This window comes from Fringilla coelebs, assembly GCF_963513975.1.
Source record: "Fringilla coelebs genome assembly, chromosome: 6".
NCBI classification, from domain to species: Eukaryota; Metazoa; Chordata; class Aves; order Passeriformes; family Fringillidae; genus Fringilla; species Fringilla coelebs.
In genome coordinates this window covers 59781502-59796720 of record NC_140034.1, presented here as the reverse complement: position 1 = coordinate 59796720, position 15219 = coordinate 59781502, and the positions used below count along the sequence as shown (strand labels likewise).

General features: G+C 37.7%; 1 protein-coding gene across 1 annotated transcript in view; it reads left to right on the top strand.

Annotated features, from left to right (window-relative positions):
• Positions 1-12521, top strand: part of FAR1 (fatty acyl-CoA reductase 1) — a 34660-nt gene extending 22139 nt beyond the window's left edge. Inside the window, exons 10-12 of the mRNA XM_084207249.1 lie at positions 6028-6157; positions 7456-7583; positions 9570-12521. Coding sequence (XP_084063375.1) covers positions 6028-6157; positions 7456-7583; positions 9570-9732 — 421 coding nt within the window. The 3' untranslated portion in view covers positions 9733-12521. The remainder of the gene's footprint in view (positions 1-6027; positions 6158-7455; positions 7584-9569) is intronic.
• The last annotated feature ends 2698 nt before the right edge of the window (positions 12522-15219 follow it).

The following is a 15219-nucleotide window of genomic DNA, read 5'->3' as shown; positions in this document are numbered from 1 at the left end:
GATGTCTTGGATCAGAGTCCTAGTCAGTCATTAAACTCTAGGAGGTGGCTTGTGTTAAGGTTGTTGTTGCTTTTATAAACTGAAAATGGAATGGGGGACTGATCTTTTAATTGCAGATTATTCCTGTAGGTGATACAAATTGACCTGGTATGTTGGTTTGTATCATCTCAACATTCCATTCAGTTTATAATATATAGACTAGTATTTGGCTAACTAAAGTGGTGAGAATAATAGGCTAAACTAAATCATGTAGAAGGGTATATAAGGTACCACTTCAATTTGTGTCAGATTTGCCAAGCCACATGGCCTTAACTCATTGCTTATGTGACATTTTCACAAGCGTTTGCCTTCAGACTATAAAAGCTCCACTGTGGTGACAGTGTATTGACACAAATGGTATTCATTTGTTGTCCTGTAGTCTAGATCTGTCTTACAAGGTGGGTAAAAGCTCTGTAACAGCACTGGATGAGTAGAAAGGAGCTGTGTAAATTGTTTGTAGGAGAAAACCTCTCAGCTGCGGCAGTGTAATACTTAGAACAGCAGCAGTCGCAGTCAGCTGTGCCTGTATAATAAACTTCCCACATTAAAAAGTTTAAAGACTTTTGACTCTAAAGAAGGTATTGTGTATAAAACATCCTAGCTTCCAGATTCTCTTGCATTTTTCAAGTTATTTTTAATAAAAATTGATAAAAATTCCCTGACAGATATGAAAACTTCATCCCTCATGAAAATAGTTATGCTATAAATGCCAACGTCCTGTCTTCCGCATGGCTGGGAAGGAGTGCTGCCAGAATCTTGTCAGGCCTTGAAAGGCAGCTGGTCTGCTGAATATTTGACCAGTGGGAGTAATATGAGGCTTTGAATAACAATGCAGTTTAGAATATTTAGCTTAGTTTTATATTCTAACATATGAATTGAATGTTGAATCTTGTTTTTGCTTTTCCCGGAGTTCTTACTTGATGTCTAAAGATGGAATTTAGGACTTTCATCACTACTGGTACAATTGGTGACATTAAGTAGGAATATTCATATCCGTAAACATATTTTTTTATTCTGTAAAATATTAGCTTACTATAAGAGTGATTGGATGGGTTTCCTGTGATGCACAGGATTCCAGTTTAGAGAAAAGATGGCATATTGAACTACACGGAGCTATGATTCAGTCACTTTTAAGCTTTTAAGCCAGCTTTTAAACTGGCTACAGAGCCCACTTAAAGGAATGCAGCTTTCATTAGACGGCACTCCTCTCTCCTTTTTTAAAGCATTTAAAAATGGGAGCCTGCAAGAGAAGCAGTAAAAGCAAATTAATTCCTCGATACAAGGAAGATGTGCAGGGTTAAATCCTAATGGAACAAGCTAGTGTTTAATAATACAAGAATTTTGAGACAGATCTTTACTCTTGCACTTTTTTCTAGTACTTTGAAGCTGCTTTAACTGGTGGGCTGGAGGGGTGTACTGCTGTTGCTGTGGTCATTCTGTCACTTGATAGAATGTTATTAATTACCAGGTAGCACATACTCAGAAACTCCTAAAGACTTGGAAACACTATTGGATATTCTTACACTCAATATAACACTGTTCTGAGTGAAGAAGGGCTGGCATAATTAAAAATGTGACCTTTTCCACTATGATTTAGCAGAACAACAGTATAGTAAAAATGTAATAAAATGAGCACAAGAAAATACAAATACTTTACTAACCTGCCTTTATATGGGTGGGTGCTTGCTCTCTCTGTGCTGAGTACACCGAAGTCTCTACAAGAAAAATAAGTAATGAAATCACTGTGCAGGCTTAACTGCACTCTTGTCATACCCTCAAGATATTGTACTGCAATTGAGTTAAAAATTTTATCAAGTAGAAGAAAAGGAAGAAACTAGAAATAGATCGGCCTTATGATCCTTCAGAATTAAATGATTATGTTAGTAATAACAAAAATTAAAACCAGAAATCTTCCTATTTTCAAAACATTTAACTGCTGTAATCTTTCTGCAATGGGAAGTAATTTTTTTGCATCTCACTTTTGGAAGCAATGTTTTTCATAAAATGGAAATATTTTTGTTGTTTTTGCATCTAGTTGAAGGTTCTTGAATTTAACGATTCTCTGATAGTATTAAAAGGTAAGGAAAGGGAAGGAAGAAATAACCTATGTAATATTTCTTCCAAATTTGTATAGAAAGAACATGTACAAAAAGGACTGGCATAATGAAGATTTAATATTTTATACTAAATAATGCTCTAGCATTGTGTGATTATGTAGCTAGTGGTGATAAACCTTAGCATTGAAGTTGAAAGGTAATGTTGTTGGTAGTTTGCTATATATACCTAGTTGCATAGCAGAGCTTATTAGTTGTCTAGTTATCTTTAATGCAAGGCATAGTTTGCTCTTGTAACTTTGCGTAGTGCTTAGCATGACAGAATTGTGTGTTATTTAAAAGCAGTTTGGTATATTTGAAATGTTAAAGCCTTTAAAAGTGCACACCAAGCAGATCTTCCCAGTTGCTCTGAGAAAATAGCATTTGATGTGAAATATTTAAAGTTGTAGTACAGAGATTTCTGCAGCAATTCTTCCGTTACTGCTTCTTAGAAAGCTAAAGGAAAGGTGTGGCTGATATATGGAGGGAGATATGAAATTAGGTCTTTTACATCTTGTCATTTCAATTGAAAGCTTCTTAAAACTGGAAGCACCTTTCATGTAGTTACTGTCTTACAAACCAGAAATTAGAAGCATAATCATGTTAAATAGATCAATACATTTTTATACCTTCACAGTGCTTAAATTGTGTGCTTAAAGCAACCACAGAGCTGCTGGAACAATAAGAATTCAATAGTGTGTCTTATAGTTCAAAATTTACAGCCAGGTGAAAATCTGAACAAAGACAAATCTAAAAGCTTGTTCTGTGTTTTTTAGAGGTGTCTTTAGAAAAAAGTAATCGTCTGTAATGCTTCTGCAGAGACTTGCAGACTGGCAGCCTGTAGATCCACTGAGGGATCAGTCTGTATTAGGCATCAGGACTGTTTTAACCTGGAGACAATAGGTTGTGTGTAAGACTTCTTCAAATTGCAGTTATAGCCTTAAGCCAGGTCACTTTGAATTGTCTGCTATAGAAACAAGCCCACCTAACTTATAGTTAATTGAATTAACTTGCCTAAACTTTTAATTCCTGTGATGTGCTTCTCAAACTGTTGTAATGTGCTTGGTCTTGATGGCAGTTAGTACTGCAAAAGCAGGAGGCAAAATTTGACCTTGAATCTGGGTGCAAATCACCCAGACTGGCTGCCTGCCACTAATGCCTGTTAGATGGTCAGCAAGGGTGGCTTTGTTCTCTCTTCAGCTGATGAAGAAGGTGTGAGGCAATGCTTGGTCTTGTACTGTCTGGTTATATTTGGTGTTGGTATTTATGACTTGTGTCCAATGGCTGTCTTTGGAATAACTAACCTTCAAAACTTCATGTTGAGGGATAAAGTTCCATTGTATGACTTCGTGCTGGGTTTTGAGTTGTGCGTGTTGCTGTTCACAGTAGGAGTATGATGCCATTGAAGTTAAAGCTTAGTCTGCTAGAGCTACACCAGTGTCCACCAAAGGACACTCATGGCTGACGTCTCTCAATGTCACCAGGCTGCTTTTTCCTCCCCTCAAAGAGAAGTGTAGTTTCCTGTTGATTTAGTGCAAGCCAGCAAAGTGTCACAGAGAAACTTGATCCACTTCCTTCAACTTTGTCATTGATCGAGCAGCTGAGATAATGTGGAGAATTGGATTCTTTGGGCTGGTAGAAAAAGAAATTAACCCTACAAAGAAAAACAATTTTTTCCTTGATGAATTGAATCAGCTGGTTCCATGGTCAGCTGCTAAATCCAATTTGAGTTGGAGAGAGGGAGGGAAAAAAACCCTCTTTTAAGCTTTTTTTTTTTTTTCTGTAATCAGCTCAGCTAAGCTCTAAAGTCCTATCCATGAGCAGAGACAAAAAAGAATCCCAGAGGAGTCTTTGCATTAGTTTAAATTTAGTTTGGTTTCTTTTTTTAGGAAAGAATGAAAACCAATGTCAGTGTCCAGAAACAAGTTCAAAATATACACTTATTTAATCAGATATTCATTTGCTCAGTTAGTATTTTGCAGAGGCACAAGGTTTTTAAACTGTAGCAGTCAAAGTACTCTAAAATTCAGCTGCTTGTCCAGCTTAGCATAAGGACGCAGACTGGGAAGGTTCAAAAGGGCAAGTCAGGTTAAATAATCTTCAGACTGTCAGTGGACAGAGCTCTGCAAAAAGGCTTAAATGCTGTTTGGTGCTCATTTTATCCAGGCGTTTTAGCTCTGAGGTCTCTTTTGCTTATCTGACCAGCGAGATCTTTGCTTTTGAAGTTTTGAGTTATTTTCCTAATTTTTTGACAAAACTAACATCCTTTTTTTTTTTGGTTCAGTTTAATCTTGGTTGTACAGTATATGTTTTGTATGCAGAGTCTATATTCCCAATTATTTCTGCATCAGAGGAGCTCCAGTTCAACTCAGTCCTCACTGGTGTCACCTTGCCCAACTGGTGAATCTCTGAGCAGGTGTTTGAAAGCTCCTAGAGGTGCTTAGTAAAAAAATCAGCTGCTGGTCTAACATTTGAAATTAGTTCTGAATTAGTAGATATATTCCTATGAGGTTTAAAAAAAAGTATGCTTTTTGTGCTTTAGAGATTACATTTTTCAGTAGTCTCTGGTTTGTGTTGCTCTATTCTGTGAGAAGAAAAAGAGGAAATTTTAATGTTTTAGATACTGAGATGCCAGCTGCTAGTAAGGGACACTAATGCAATGCAAAATACTTTCTTTAGAAGAGTTTCTGGGACAATGTACTATATTCCTTCTACAAGTATGAATGCATCAAGATGCATTCAAATGCATTGCAGCTTTCAGAGAAAAAGAAGTCTGTTTTTATTGCTTCTGTGATCTTTCTTGGCAAAATCTACCTTCAGAAAACCATTTCCTGTTAGTAGTGGGTTCTGCTTTCTTTGCCTCCCTCCTTACCACTGTGCTTGAAATGAAATGTGTCCTGCTATAAGGATCAAATTGGAAGAAGTTTTCCATTTCTGTGAGATGGAAATACCTTGAGAATCCAAAGCAAGAATTTAATAGCATTAGACCATGTGGTACTAGTTAGTACTCAGTAAAATTGAGTAGCCATCTCTAGCACTGAGACACTTGAAACTATTTTCTTGTCACAAATGTGGAAGCTTTGCATCTGAGGCTGGATGACTCATACTTTTTTTTTTTTTTTTTGGCCCACTTCGGATGGTATGATCAAAGAGAAACTTGCCCAAATTGATCCTTATAACATAATTTCTCTGTATTCCAAGTGATGATTTTATAGAGTTTCTTCCTCTGCATAATAAAGGATGATGGAAGGTATTTCTGCATATTTTGAAGTAGTATACAACACGATCTGCTATGATCTGTCTGTGCCCTTAAATATTTTCCTGTCCTTTGCTGCTGGTGGTTTTAAGCTTTGATCTCTTAGTAACCATAATGAAAACCTCTGTTCTGTTACAGAGATCTGGTCTTGCACAATGTGCAGGAAGATCAGGGTAACTTCTTCCCTTGTTTAAGGGGAAGTCCTGCACAGACATTCTGCTCTGTGCAATTTGAGACGTCTGTCAAGTCAGACTCTTGAGTACAGCTGAATATTCCAGTGTGCTGAAGGGAAAAGGGTTCCATCTCCCTGTCCCAAACTAAGAGTTACTAGCAGAAGACAACATATTGTTCCCCCTAATAAAAAATAAAAAAAGGGTAATTTACAATTCCACTGGGAAGTAGGACTAGGAAAAAAAGGACTGTGACAATTTCTGGTTTATGCAGAGATTGGACAGCCTAAGTTCACTTCAATACTATGCAGAAATATTCTATTGATGTAATATGCTTTGGGTACAGAGCAAGATGGGATTTTTGGAGGTGGGGTGGGGGGTTGGAGGGTAAAAAATGTTATTGTCTATTTCACTTGCTTGAACTACCCTTTACCCCTGTAACATGTCCACTCCATGCCTTGGATTGCAGGATGATGAAGACAATAACACGTCTTCATAAGTCCATGATGTTTTTAGAGTACTTTACCAGCAATTCTTGGACCTGGAGCACTGAGAACATGACCATGCTGATGAACCAGCTAACCCCTGAAGACAAAAAGGCAAGTGGCTGTGTGCTGTGGCCATGGAGGCTGGGAGGGGGGCAGCAGCTCAGCAGTTCAAGATAGAATAAGGACCTGATGTAATGTGCAGCTGACCTCGGAGGATCCTGGGAGATCCTTTCAGATGTGCCAGGGCTGTGTGAAAAGCTACATCAGTGACATGAGAAGATGAAGAAGGGCAGGGAGAAGCGAAACAAGGATGGCAGTTTGTTGAGGAAGAAGGAAAAGTTGTTTCTTCCCGGGTTTAACTTTATTCCAAATTTTCCCTACCTCCTCCACCAACAATGGCTCAGGTGCCCCAATTGAATTTAAACTTCCCTTCTGCTATGACTTTGTTGGTTAGTATTCAGCAATATAAAAATTACCAGTTACAGTTCTAAAAGCTCAGATTCCCTTATGCATTTGGAACATTCTTGAGATGTCTTTGCTACTGAAGTGTTTTTCAGAATCAGTTCAGTAGTTACATTCCAGAAAAGCTGCCAGATTCCTAAAGAAGCTGTTTAAATGTAGGAAATAAAATAGCTTTTGGTGATTTTTGTGTAGATGGTATTTCCACCCCATCCTGTCCTCTTGCCTCCTCCTAGCAACTTGAGTTCCGGAAAAACTTGAAAAACAAAATGCCAGACAATTTGAACTGTTAGTGTTTTCAAATTACTGCACTTTGTTAAGATTTAAACACTGTTACTGTGGAATCTTGAGATGAAGAAATTAATACATCAGTAAAAAACTTGTGTATCAAATTTATCATAGTGATATTCTCTCCTGCAGAAGACATTTAGATTTAAATCTGTATTTGAAATATATTTAAAATACAACTGTATTTAAATATATATAAAATATAACAGTACTTAAAATATAACTGTACAACTCTAAGCACAGCTAACAGCACCCTGCACTTACCAAACAGTGAACTTGACACAGAGCAGTGTTTATTTTTGAGCATATTAAATAATTTTGTTCCTTAAAAATAAATAACATACTAGGAAATAGTTATTTTTAGAATGGAATTCCTTACAGACAGTTGAAATGGGAAAACTGAGAAGTGGAGAGAAGAGTATTACTGCTGAGGAGGGAAAATAAGGCATGAAGTGACTGAAATTTGGAAGAGATTATGTCACGAGCTGGTGGTTGAATCAGGAATGGAACCTAAAACTGGACTGTTTCTAGGATTAAAGATAGGATAACCTTCTTGTGTCAAAGGCAAATTGGATTTATCTGGAATAAAGACTTTTTTTTCATTTAAATTATATAGGGTGAATTTTTAGGCAACTAACAGTGAAAGCTTTTCTCTTATGCAGACATTTAATCTTGATGTTCGACAACTACACTGGGCAGAATATATGGAAAATTACTGCCTGGGAACAAAGAAATATGTGCTGAATGAAGAAATGTCAGGCCTCCCTGCAGCTAGGAAACACTTAAATAAGTAAGTATAATCTTAAATTTTTTTAAAGTGTAAGTTTATATTTTCTATGGCCTGCATTTGTCTAGGTTTGCTTTTCCATGTCATGACTTAATTGTTCTTAATAGCAAATGTTTAGGTTCTCCACAATTCTTCTATTCCAGTCCAGTGGTCTGAAGCATTTTCTAAAGCATTGGTTGTTCCTGAGTGGCTCCCAGAATTAATAGTTACAGTATCAGTCTGGGAATCACTGGTGTGGATACTGTAATTCAGGTGTTTGATTTTACCCAAGTATCTTTTGGAAGGCCAAAGGTACGTGGCCACACAGGTCAGAATGGCTTCTTTGGGAAGTTTAATAGAACAATAGCTGTTCTTTGAATGGGATCTTTTGAGGCAGGTAAATAAACAGGCAGAGACTGCACTTTAGAGCAGGACACTTTAATGTTGGTGCTCTAGGATGACCTCCTTTGGCCTTTTCTCTGTGGCTTAATTCCTGCCATTTGGATGGATTGGTACTGTCCAGAATTTTATTAGCAGAGTTGGCCTTGTTTTGTTCTTGGCTGATTCATCAAGGGAGCTGGAGTCTTTGATTACTCTTAAAGAGTGAAATAAAAATCATCTTGCTCTGCAATGCTACATCATTTCTGCAAGCCTGATAGCACAAAGAGAAACAATCCATGTTGTGACTTGTGACTCCAGGTGGCTGTCATTCTAAAGACAAGGAATTGCAGCTGTGAAGGGGTTTGGTCTATGTTAAAATGACAAATACACTTTTGAGAGCTAGGATGTGTGATAATTGTGGAAATAGCTAAACAAGTGTCCCTTCTGTGTTGTTTTGTTTGGGTGGGTTTTTAAATTTCTATTTAGATGCCATTAAAAAGTGCTTAGAAATGATCACATAGCTGCTGTTCTTTGTGCAAAGGATCATTGTGAAAATGACTCGAGAAGTAATCTTGTATTAGAGCAGCCTCTGGTTACCCCCAGCTCTAAAGTTTGTAAGTGGATTGTTTAGCAAGAGGTTTAGATTCTGACTCACATTTACTCTGAGGCATTAATTTGGTCTCTTTTGTTACCATCTAGTTCTTAACGCTAATCTGAACTTGGAGTCTGCTGCCTCAGAATTAACCAGATTTGGCAGCCCAGGGGACATTTTTCTCTAGGGAACCACTGGGTAGATTTGTTCCTCAAGTGGAAAAGTATTGCTTTTGTAACACAAAGGTTTATGCTGTTTTTCTCTGCAAATAAAATTTGTAAAGGAACCTAGCCTAACCTGTAAACAAGATAAAGGCTAAAGAGTTCAAGGTTTTGCAAGATTTCCCTGATAAGAGCTGCCTTTAAAATAGAAATTGTCATGATCTACTGAGCCAAAGAGATTGTTCCATTTCTAAGAAATCTGAGCAAATTTTGGGTGCTGTTTTTCTTGACATTTCCATCTCTACATGTGAGAATATTGCTAAAAAGCACAGTTGCTGTAAAAGGTCACTTAGTTTATCATGCACTTTAAATATAGTTCCTTGAGAAGGAAGGAGTTTGAAATTACAGTGAAGAGGGTGGAAATACCTGGAAAACTTGAGAAGTTCTTACAATGGGGTGAGGTGTTTTTTTTTTTCTTTCTCATTGTTATCAATGGCAGTAGAGTTACTTTTACATATTTAAGAAGTTTTAAATACATGGTGGGGAAAAGGGAAGTTCAGAGTGTTAAATATTTTTTGATTGGCAGCCTTCTATAGGTAAGTTACCACTGTGATGTTGGCTTTAGGAGGTTTCCATCAAGCAGCTGTAAAGCAGAAGTACATGTGGTGAGCAACAGGGCTGACTCTGCTCCTTGGTTTTTCATTCTGCTTTTCAGTAGTGAAAAGCCTTTTCTGTTTGTTATTCAATTCTGTCGTAATGTATCTTGAGGTCAACAGATAAATTGTATTCTACACCAGAAATTAGTTTTTAGAGTGTTCTTTTTTCCTCGGAGTCTTTGTACATTGGCCCTTAGTGATTGCTTTTGTTTTTCCCCAGGTTAAGGAACATTCGTTATGGCTTCAACACGATCCTCGTGATCCTGATCTGGCGTATCTTCATCGCAAGGTCACAAATGGCTAGAAACATCTGGTACTTTGTGGTTAGTCTGTGTTACAAGTTCCTCTCCTACTTCAGAGCCTCCAGCACAATGAGATACTGAGGAAGAGAATATAGCATTAGGACATCTATGCATATGGTGGTCTAACTGCACAAACCCTGTAACATGTAGTCATCTCACATTTCGTGAAGCATAATTTCATTTTTAATTGAAGTGAGAAATAAGCAGTATGGTATTTGTTACTTAGCTGTGTATCTTCCTGGAAAAGGAGCAAATAAAAAGGGCAAGTGCCACACTGAATTGGCTTAGAAAAGCATTTAGATAACTTTAACTCTTTGACCTGGGGAAGACATATTAGACCACTGACCAACATAACTGTGCAATTTGGAACGTGTTTGATTGGAATCTGCCTTAACATTATTTTTTTTCTTTTTAAGTTTTACTCCACATTGAGCAAGATAAATATTGGCATAGTAGATACTAGTTGCTGTAAACCTATTTATTTGAAATTCTTCTAAATTACGAAGGGTTTTGCAAGTTGCAATAGTGTACAAATGACTCTGGATCTCCTGAAATAAAATAATTGAGAACTTCTCTAATTCGTCTTTAGGTTTTGCCACTTCTTCCCTTCCCCTCAAAGTAGGGATGCAACAATGGTGCCTCCTTTGCTTTAAAAGAAAAAAGAAATTAACAAATGAACCAACCTTCCTTATACAAAAGGCCTTTCAGTAAATATCTGGGCTTCAGAATGCACTTTGTGATTCGGTTCTGTGCTTGAACCTGGCTGTGCCCAACTTGCATTTGTGTCGGCATGAACAATTTGCTACTCTGAAAGCAGAATTGATCCTTGCATTGAGCAGATAAAAGGAAGTGTTACCTAGAGGGGGGTAAATAAAGTCATTGACTGTCCTCTTTTTAATGATTTATTTTTTTTAATTGAGAACACAGAGCCAGCACTTCTGACTTCAAAGGGTAAATGTAATGAAAAGGAATTTATTATGCTTGGTTGCTATTTATATTGCTGGTAATAGTAGCTAGACAAGCTGTAGACTTTCATTAAGAGATACACCTGTTTTTAAGTTGTAAGCAATGTTAGCAAATACTTAAAGAATTAATATTTTTTTTCCAAATCTCTGAGCTGTTAAATTTGATGCATGGTCAACACCAATGCACAAGCACACTTTTTCATCCCTGTCCTAGTAAAACCTCGTTTCACTGGGCAAGCAGAGTAAGATGCACCTTGATCCAAAATTAAGAGATGTTAACAGTTCTTCCTTCTATCTTTTAACTTAAATTATTAGGTTTAAACCTGAAGAAATCTGGGTTTTTTACTGCATGTTACTTTGTTTCAGTAGGGAAGACATTTGTAAAAATGGAAAATTGTAAGAAAAGATTGAATCCTTATTTCTTTAATCCAAGGCAATACATGAAGATCCCTTTAAATTTTGGTTGCACAGATTTGAGAACACTGTAGTGTTCCTCTAATTCATGCACTGACCAGCACCCTTGCCCAGTGTTAGTTCATTCAAATCAGTTTGTACTGATGAATTTGTTCTTGAATCTGCCTGGGAAGGCAAATAATGACTTAATTACACAAGAACTACATTTTACTTGCCCTTGGTAGTTTTTTGTCCTATTGAATTAAATTTGTAAAGAACTTATTTTGCTATTCTTCTAAAAACTCTTACTTTAAAGAGAACACCTTTCCTGCGGGTGTATATCTCATTTTGAAAAGATAATGGCTTCCTTGTTGAAGCTAAATATTCTGTAGTAAGTAGTAAAGCTGTAATTCCTTTTTTAAATTCCTGGTGTATATATAAAGCTAGTGAGGAAAAGCCTAAATGGTCTAGGACCACACCTTGTGTGAGAGACCTCTGACTGTGGCTGAAATCAATTAAGGCTTCTGTGCTTGGAGATGTTACACTTTAACAGATACAGTAGGTGTATGACATTTTTAGCTGCCTCCCCAAGTATCTCACTAGACCTGAAAGTATGCTTAAGCATTCCTGAATTATAGACTTTATTCAGAGGGGCCTCCTGTCCACTGACACCCCTTGTCCCATGTTGGCATGTGGCTGAAGTTTGCTAAAGATAAGTACATCATACTCTGAAAGTTATTCTGTGAAACAATCCACTTAGGAATTTTGGTTGTTTCTAACTATAAACATAATATGTGAACATTATAACATGATACTTCTAATGTTGATTTGTTAACACTGAGATGAACTATGAAGCCAATGAACCCATTACTTCTGGTCCAAGACACTGCTTAGAAATTTAGTCTTTTGGACAAATAACAAAGAGAGGGATTACTTTAAGCCTAAGCTTATTTAACCTCTACACGAAACATTTGCCAATTTAGAAATCCATTTTTCCCCTCTTTGGAGACTGTTCTGTGCCCTATTGGTATTTTACACCAATTCATCAGTCATCCTATTGACCTGACAGTAGATTCAATGTCACATTTTTTCTGCTGGGTTTGGTCACTTCCTGTGGTCAGTCTGTGAAATTCTACCTGGAACTATTGGATTTTTTCCATATGGAAGCCCTCTCCTCCTGCAGTTCTTCACACCAGTGATTGCACATAAAGGATGTTGGTCAGAAATATACTGGAACTATATTTTGGTCCACGAAGGCAGACTCAGTGTTTTGACTAGCAAGTTACAGGAGGGATATCAGCTGGTTAATAGGAAGAGGAACAGACTGAAACAACATTATCACTGAACTGTTACTGGTATTTAAATTGGGGACCAGGAAAAAAATGACATTTTCCTGTAATGTTTTTCTCTGCTGTAGGAACAGATGTTTGGAAACAAATGCTAAATCTGTGAGCTTTTATAAGACATAAACAGAAATATTGGGTGCCTTTGTTTGTAAACCAAAAATAAACAAATCCCTTGAAAGCGTTGTTAGTGTTCATTGCATCTTTTTATGTTGTTTACTCTAATTTGTGGAAAATACCCCGATAGTTTAAATGCCACCTCAATATACATGAACATGCTCTTTTCCTTTGTGGGAACGATGAAAATCAAATTACTGATTCATGTGCATTCTGAAAAAAGCAAAACCAGAGAAACTTCACAATCACAAACCAAAACATAAACCCCAGATAGTCCGCCAAACCCCCAGAATCTAAATCTTCATCAGAACACATGGTGAGGTATCCCTGCTCATGGTGACTGTTTTGTGTGTCAGCCTCTTTTCCCCTCACTGTCATTGCTTGCTCATTTGTACTATTAGTTTCACATTTATTTAAACAGCATGAACCCATCTGTATTTTCATATGGTTTAAAAAAAGGTACTGTGGTTTTGGAGAAGCTTTAGGATTAACATTTCAAGGAACTCCAGTTATTTATGGCATCTGCATTTCGTGATGAGGGAGGGAAAGGTAGCATTAAGTCAGTACCTCACCAAAATGCTATGGGTTTTTGTTTTTTATTTCTTGGAATATTCATTTTTCACAGATTCCTCTTCTTTTTTTGTCAATAATACAATCCTAAAGATCTGCAAGCTGTGGTTTGGGGTCTGCCAGCTTTAAGCTTAACCTTTCCTTTACGACGAAAAAACCAAACCAAGATGGTTTTTGTTGATCTCAAATTCAAACTTGGAAGCAAAGAGCAAAAAGGTTTTAAGATGCTGTCCCCTATGTCTTGTGCTGTTGAACATTTTGCCCTTTCTTCATAGTACAGTGTTAAATCCTGTGTTGTTGAGAAGCAAAAAACAGGTTTGTAAAGGTAACTTGGACTGAGAAGCATCTAGCACTGAGCTGGAAAGTACAACTTCCTATAATTGTACATATTTCCCAGCCTGTTGAGCAGAGTTGAAAACAGAAATGAAGAAAAGCCGTCAAAGGATCCCTGCTCTGGAGAAATGTACTGAAGCACGAGCAGTTTTTGTCTGGCCTGGAGACACTGGCTGTGTTTGAGTAAATCTGCAGAAGCAGTGGAGCTGATGGCAATTGTCAGCTCTGATTTTCAAGATGTGCCCAACCATCATAAATGTAGAAGCACGGGCTGACAGGTCTCACTTAGCACTTTCAGTTCCAGCTTTCCTTCCTTTCTTGTGGAGCCTTGCTCAGCCCCTTGGGCAGCTCTGGCCTCCTTTCTGCCTGCAGAGCACTTCCAGTTAAAGGTTGTGTAACCGAGCTGCTGCTCTGCCACCTCAAACTAAATTTAACCCTGCTTCACTTCCAAGATATTTATAAATGCTTTTCTCCTTCGTGTTATCCCAGTGCTTCTCTTCAGTGCAGGAGCTTTGGCTTTCCCTGCTTCGCAGCTATTGTGACTCACTGATGGGTAATTAGTAATTATGCAACTGTCTCTTCTGGAATATGGAACAATGACAGCTCTGAGCAGCTTTTATTCTTTCTATGGGAAGCAGGAGGAGCTGTGACTAATTGGTGAAAGCACAAGTTCCGACGCATTAATGCACTGGAATGCTCGGAGCCATGGGCCCTAGGTAGGGTGAATGGGAATTTTTACTTCTTGATTCAGTTACAGGCATTAACCTCAAGTGTTAGGATTGTTACCATAAGCCTTTAATATCACTCTAATTGAACTGTTAGACCTTTGAGGATTGTGATTCTATAGCCACTCTCACTTTTGGAAAATTCGTGGCCTGACGTGAAGAAGAAAGGCCTCTTATTTCTTAATGAACATATGGGAAAAAAAAGAAACTTGTCATAGATCCTTAGAAGTTAAAAAATTAAAATCACTTAGTTACAATGTTCTGGGGTCTAGAATGAGCATTAAATCTTAAATTGCCCTTGCCCCTTATGGTAGGAGTTCCTGCTGTGTCCTTTGTGTGGAAACAGCAGTCCAGTCCAGCAGAAAGGAGCTGTGCTATTCCTCTGTTCATCAGCAAACATCTGATTTGCCACCTCTGTGAAAATTATTCAGTCCTTAGACACTATTAACTTTTGTATGGCAGCCTTAATCCACATTCAAGATGGCATAATGTAAATGAATTATTTTTATCTTTAGGAAACTCAGCTGCTTATCCTTCCCTTCATTCCTGATGAAATTATCCCAGAACTGGATGTCCAGGACACAAATAGTTGTGCTTGCTGTTTTAGGCACCTACTTGGGTGGAATTCAAGAATCTAAAGCCAGGAGACTTGACTTCCTCTAGTATACAGCTTTCTCAGTATGATTCAGAATCATAAGGCAAATGCTTAAAATAAGCAGAGACTTTGCAAAAGCAGTCACATTGTGGGGTGGGAGAGACCTGTGGAAACAAAAGGAAATGGTTAAATTAAGGGAGAAGGAGGCTGAATATGGCTAATATTTGTTCTCATGTATTCTCTAGCTGTGTGAAATCACCTTTACTTTGAGAGAGACTGGTTGGGTTTTTTTGCCTCTATCTTTGAAACCCATCTTACCTTTCCTGTTTCATAAAAGGCTCTCCAGTTTAGGTCAGAAACCTGCTATTTGTTGCATGAGGCACACAGCACATAGGCTCAGAATCTTGTGCCTAGTAATTAAGGGAAGCATTTGAGGGAACTTCAGGCCAGATTTAATGTAGGACTCAGAATAATCACCTTTTTCCTCTGTGTCACTTTGCAACAGTGACAACGCAGTAGGCAGCTTC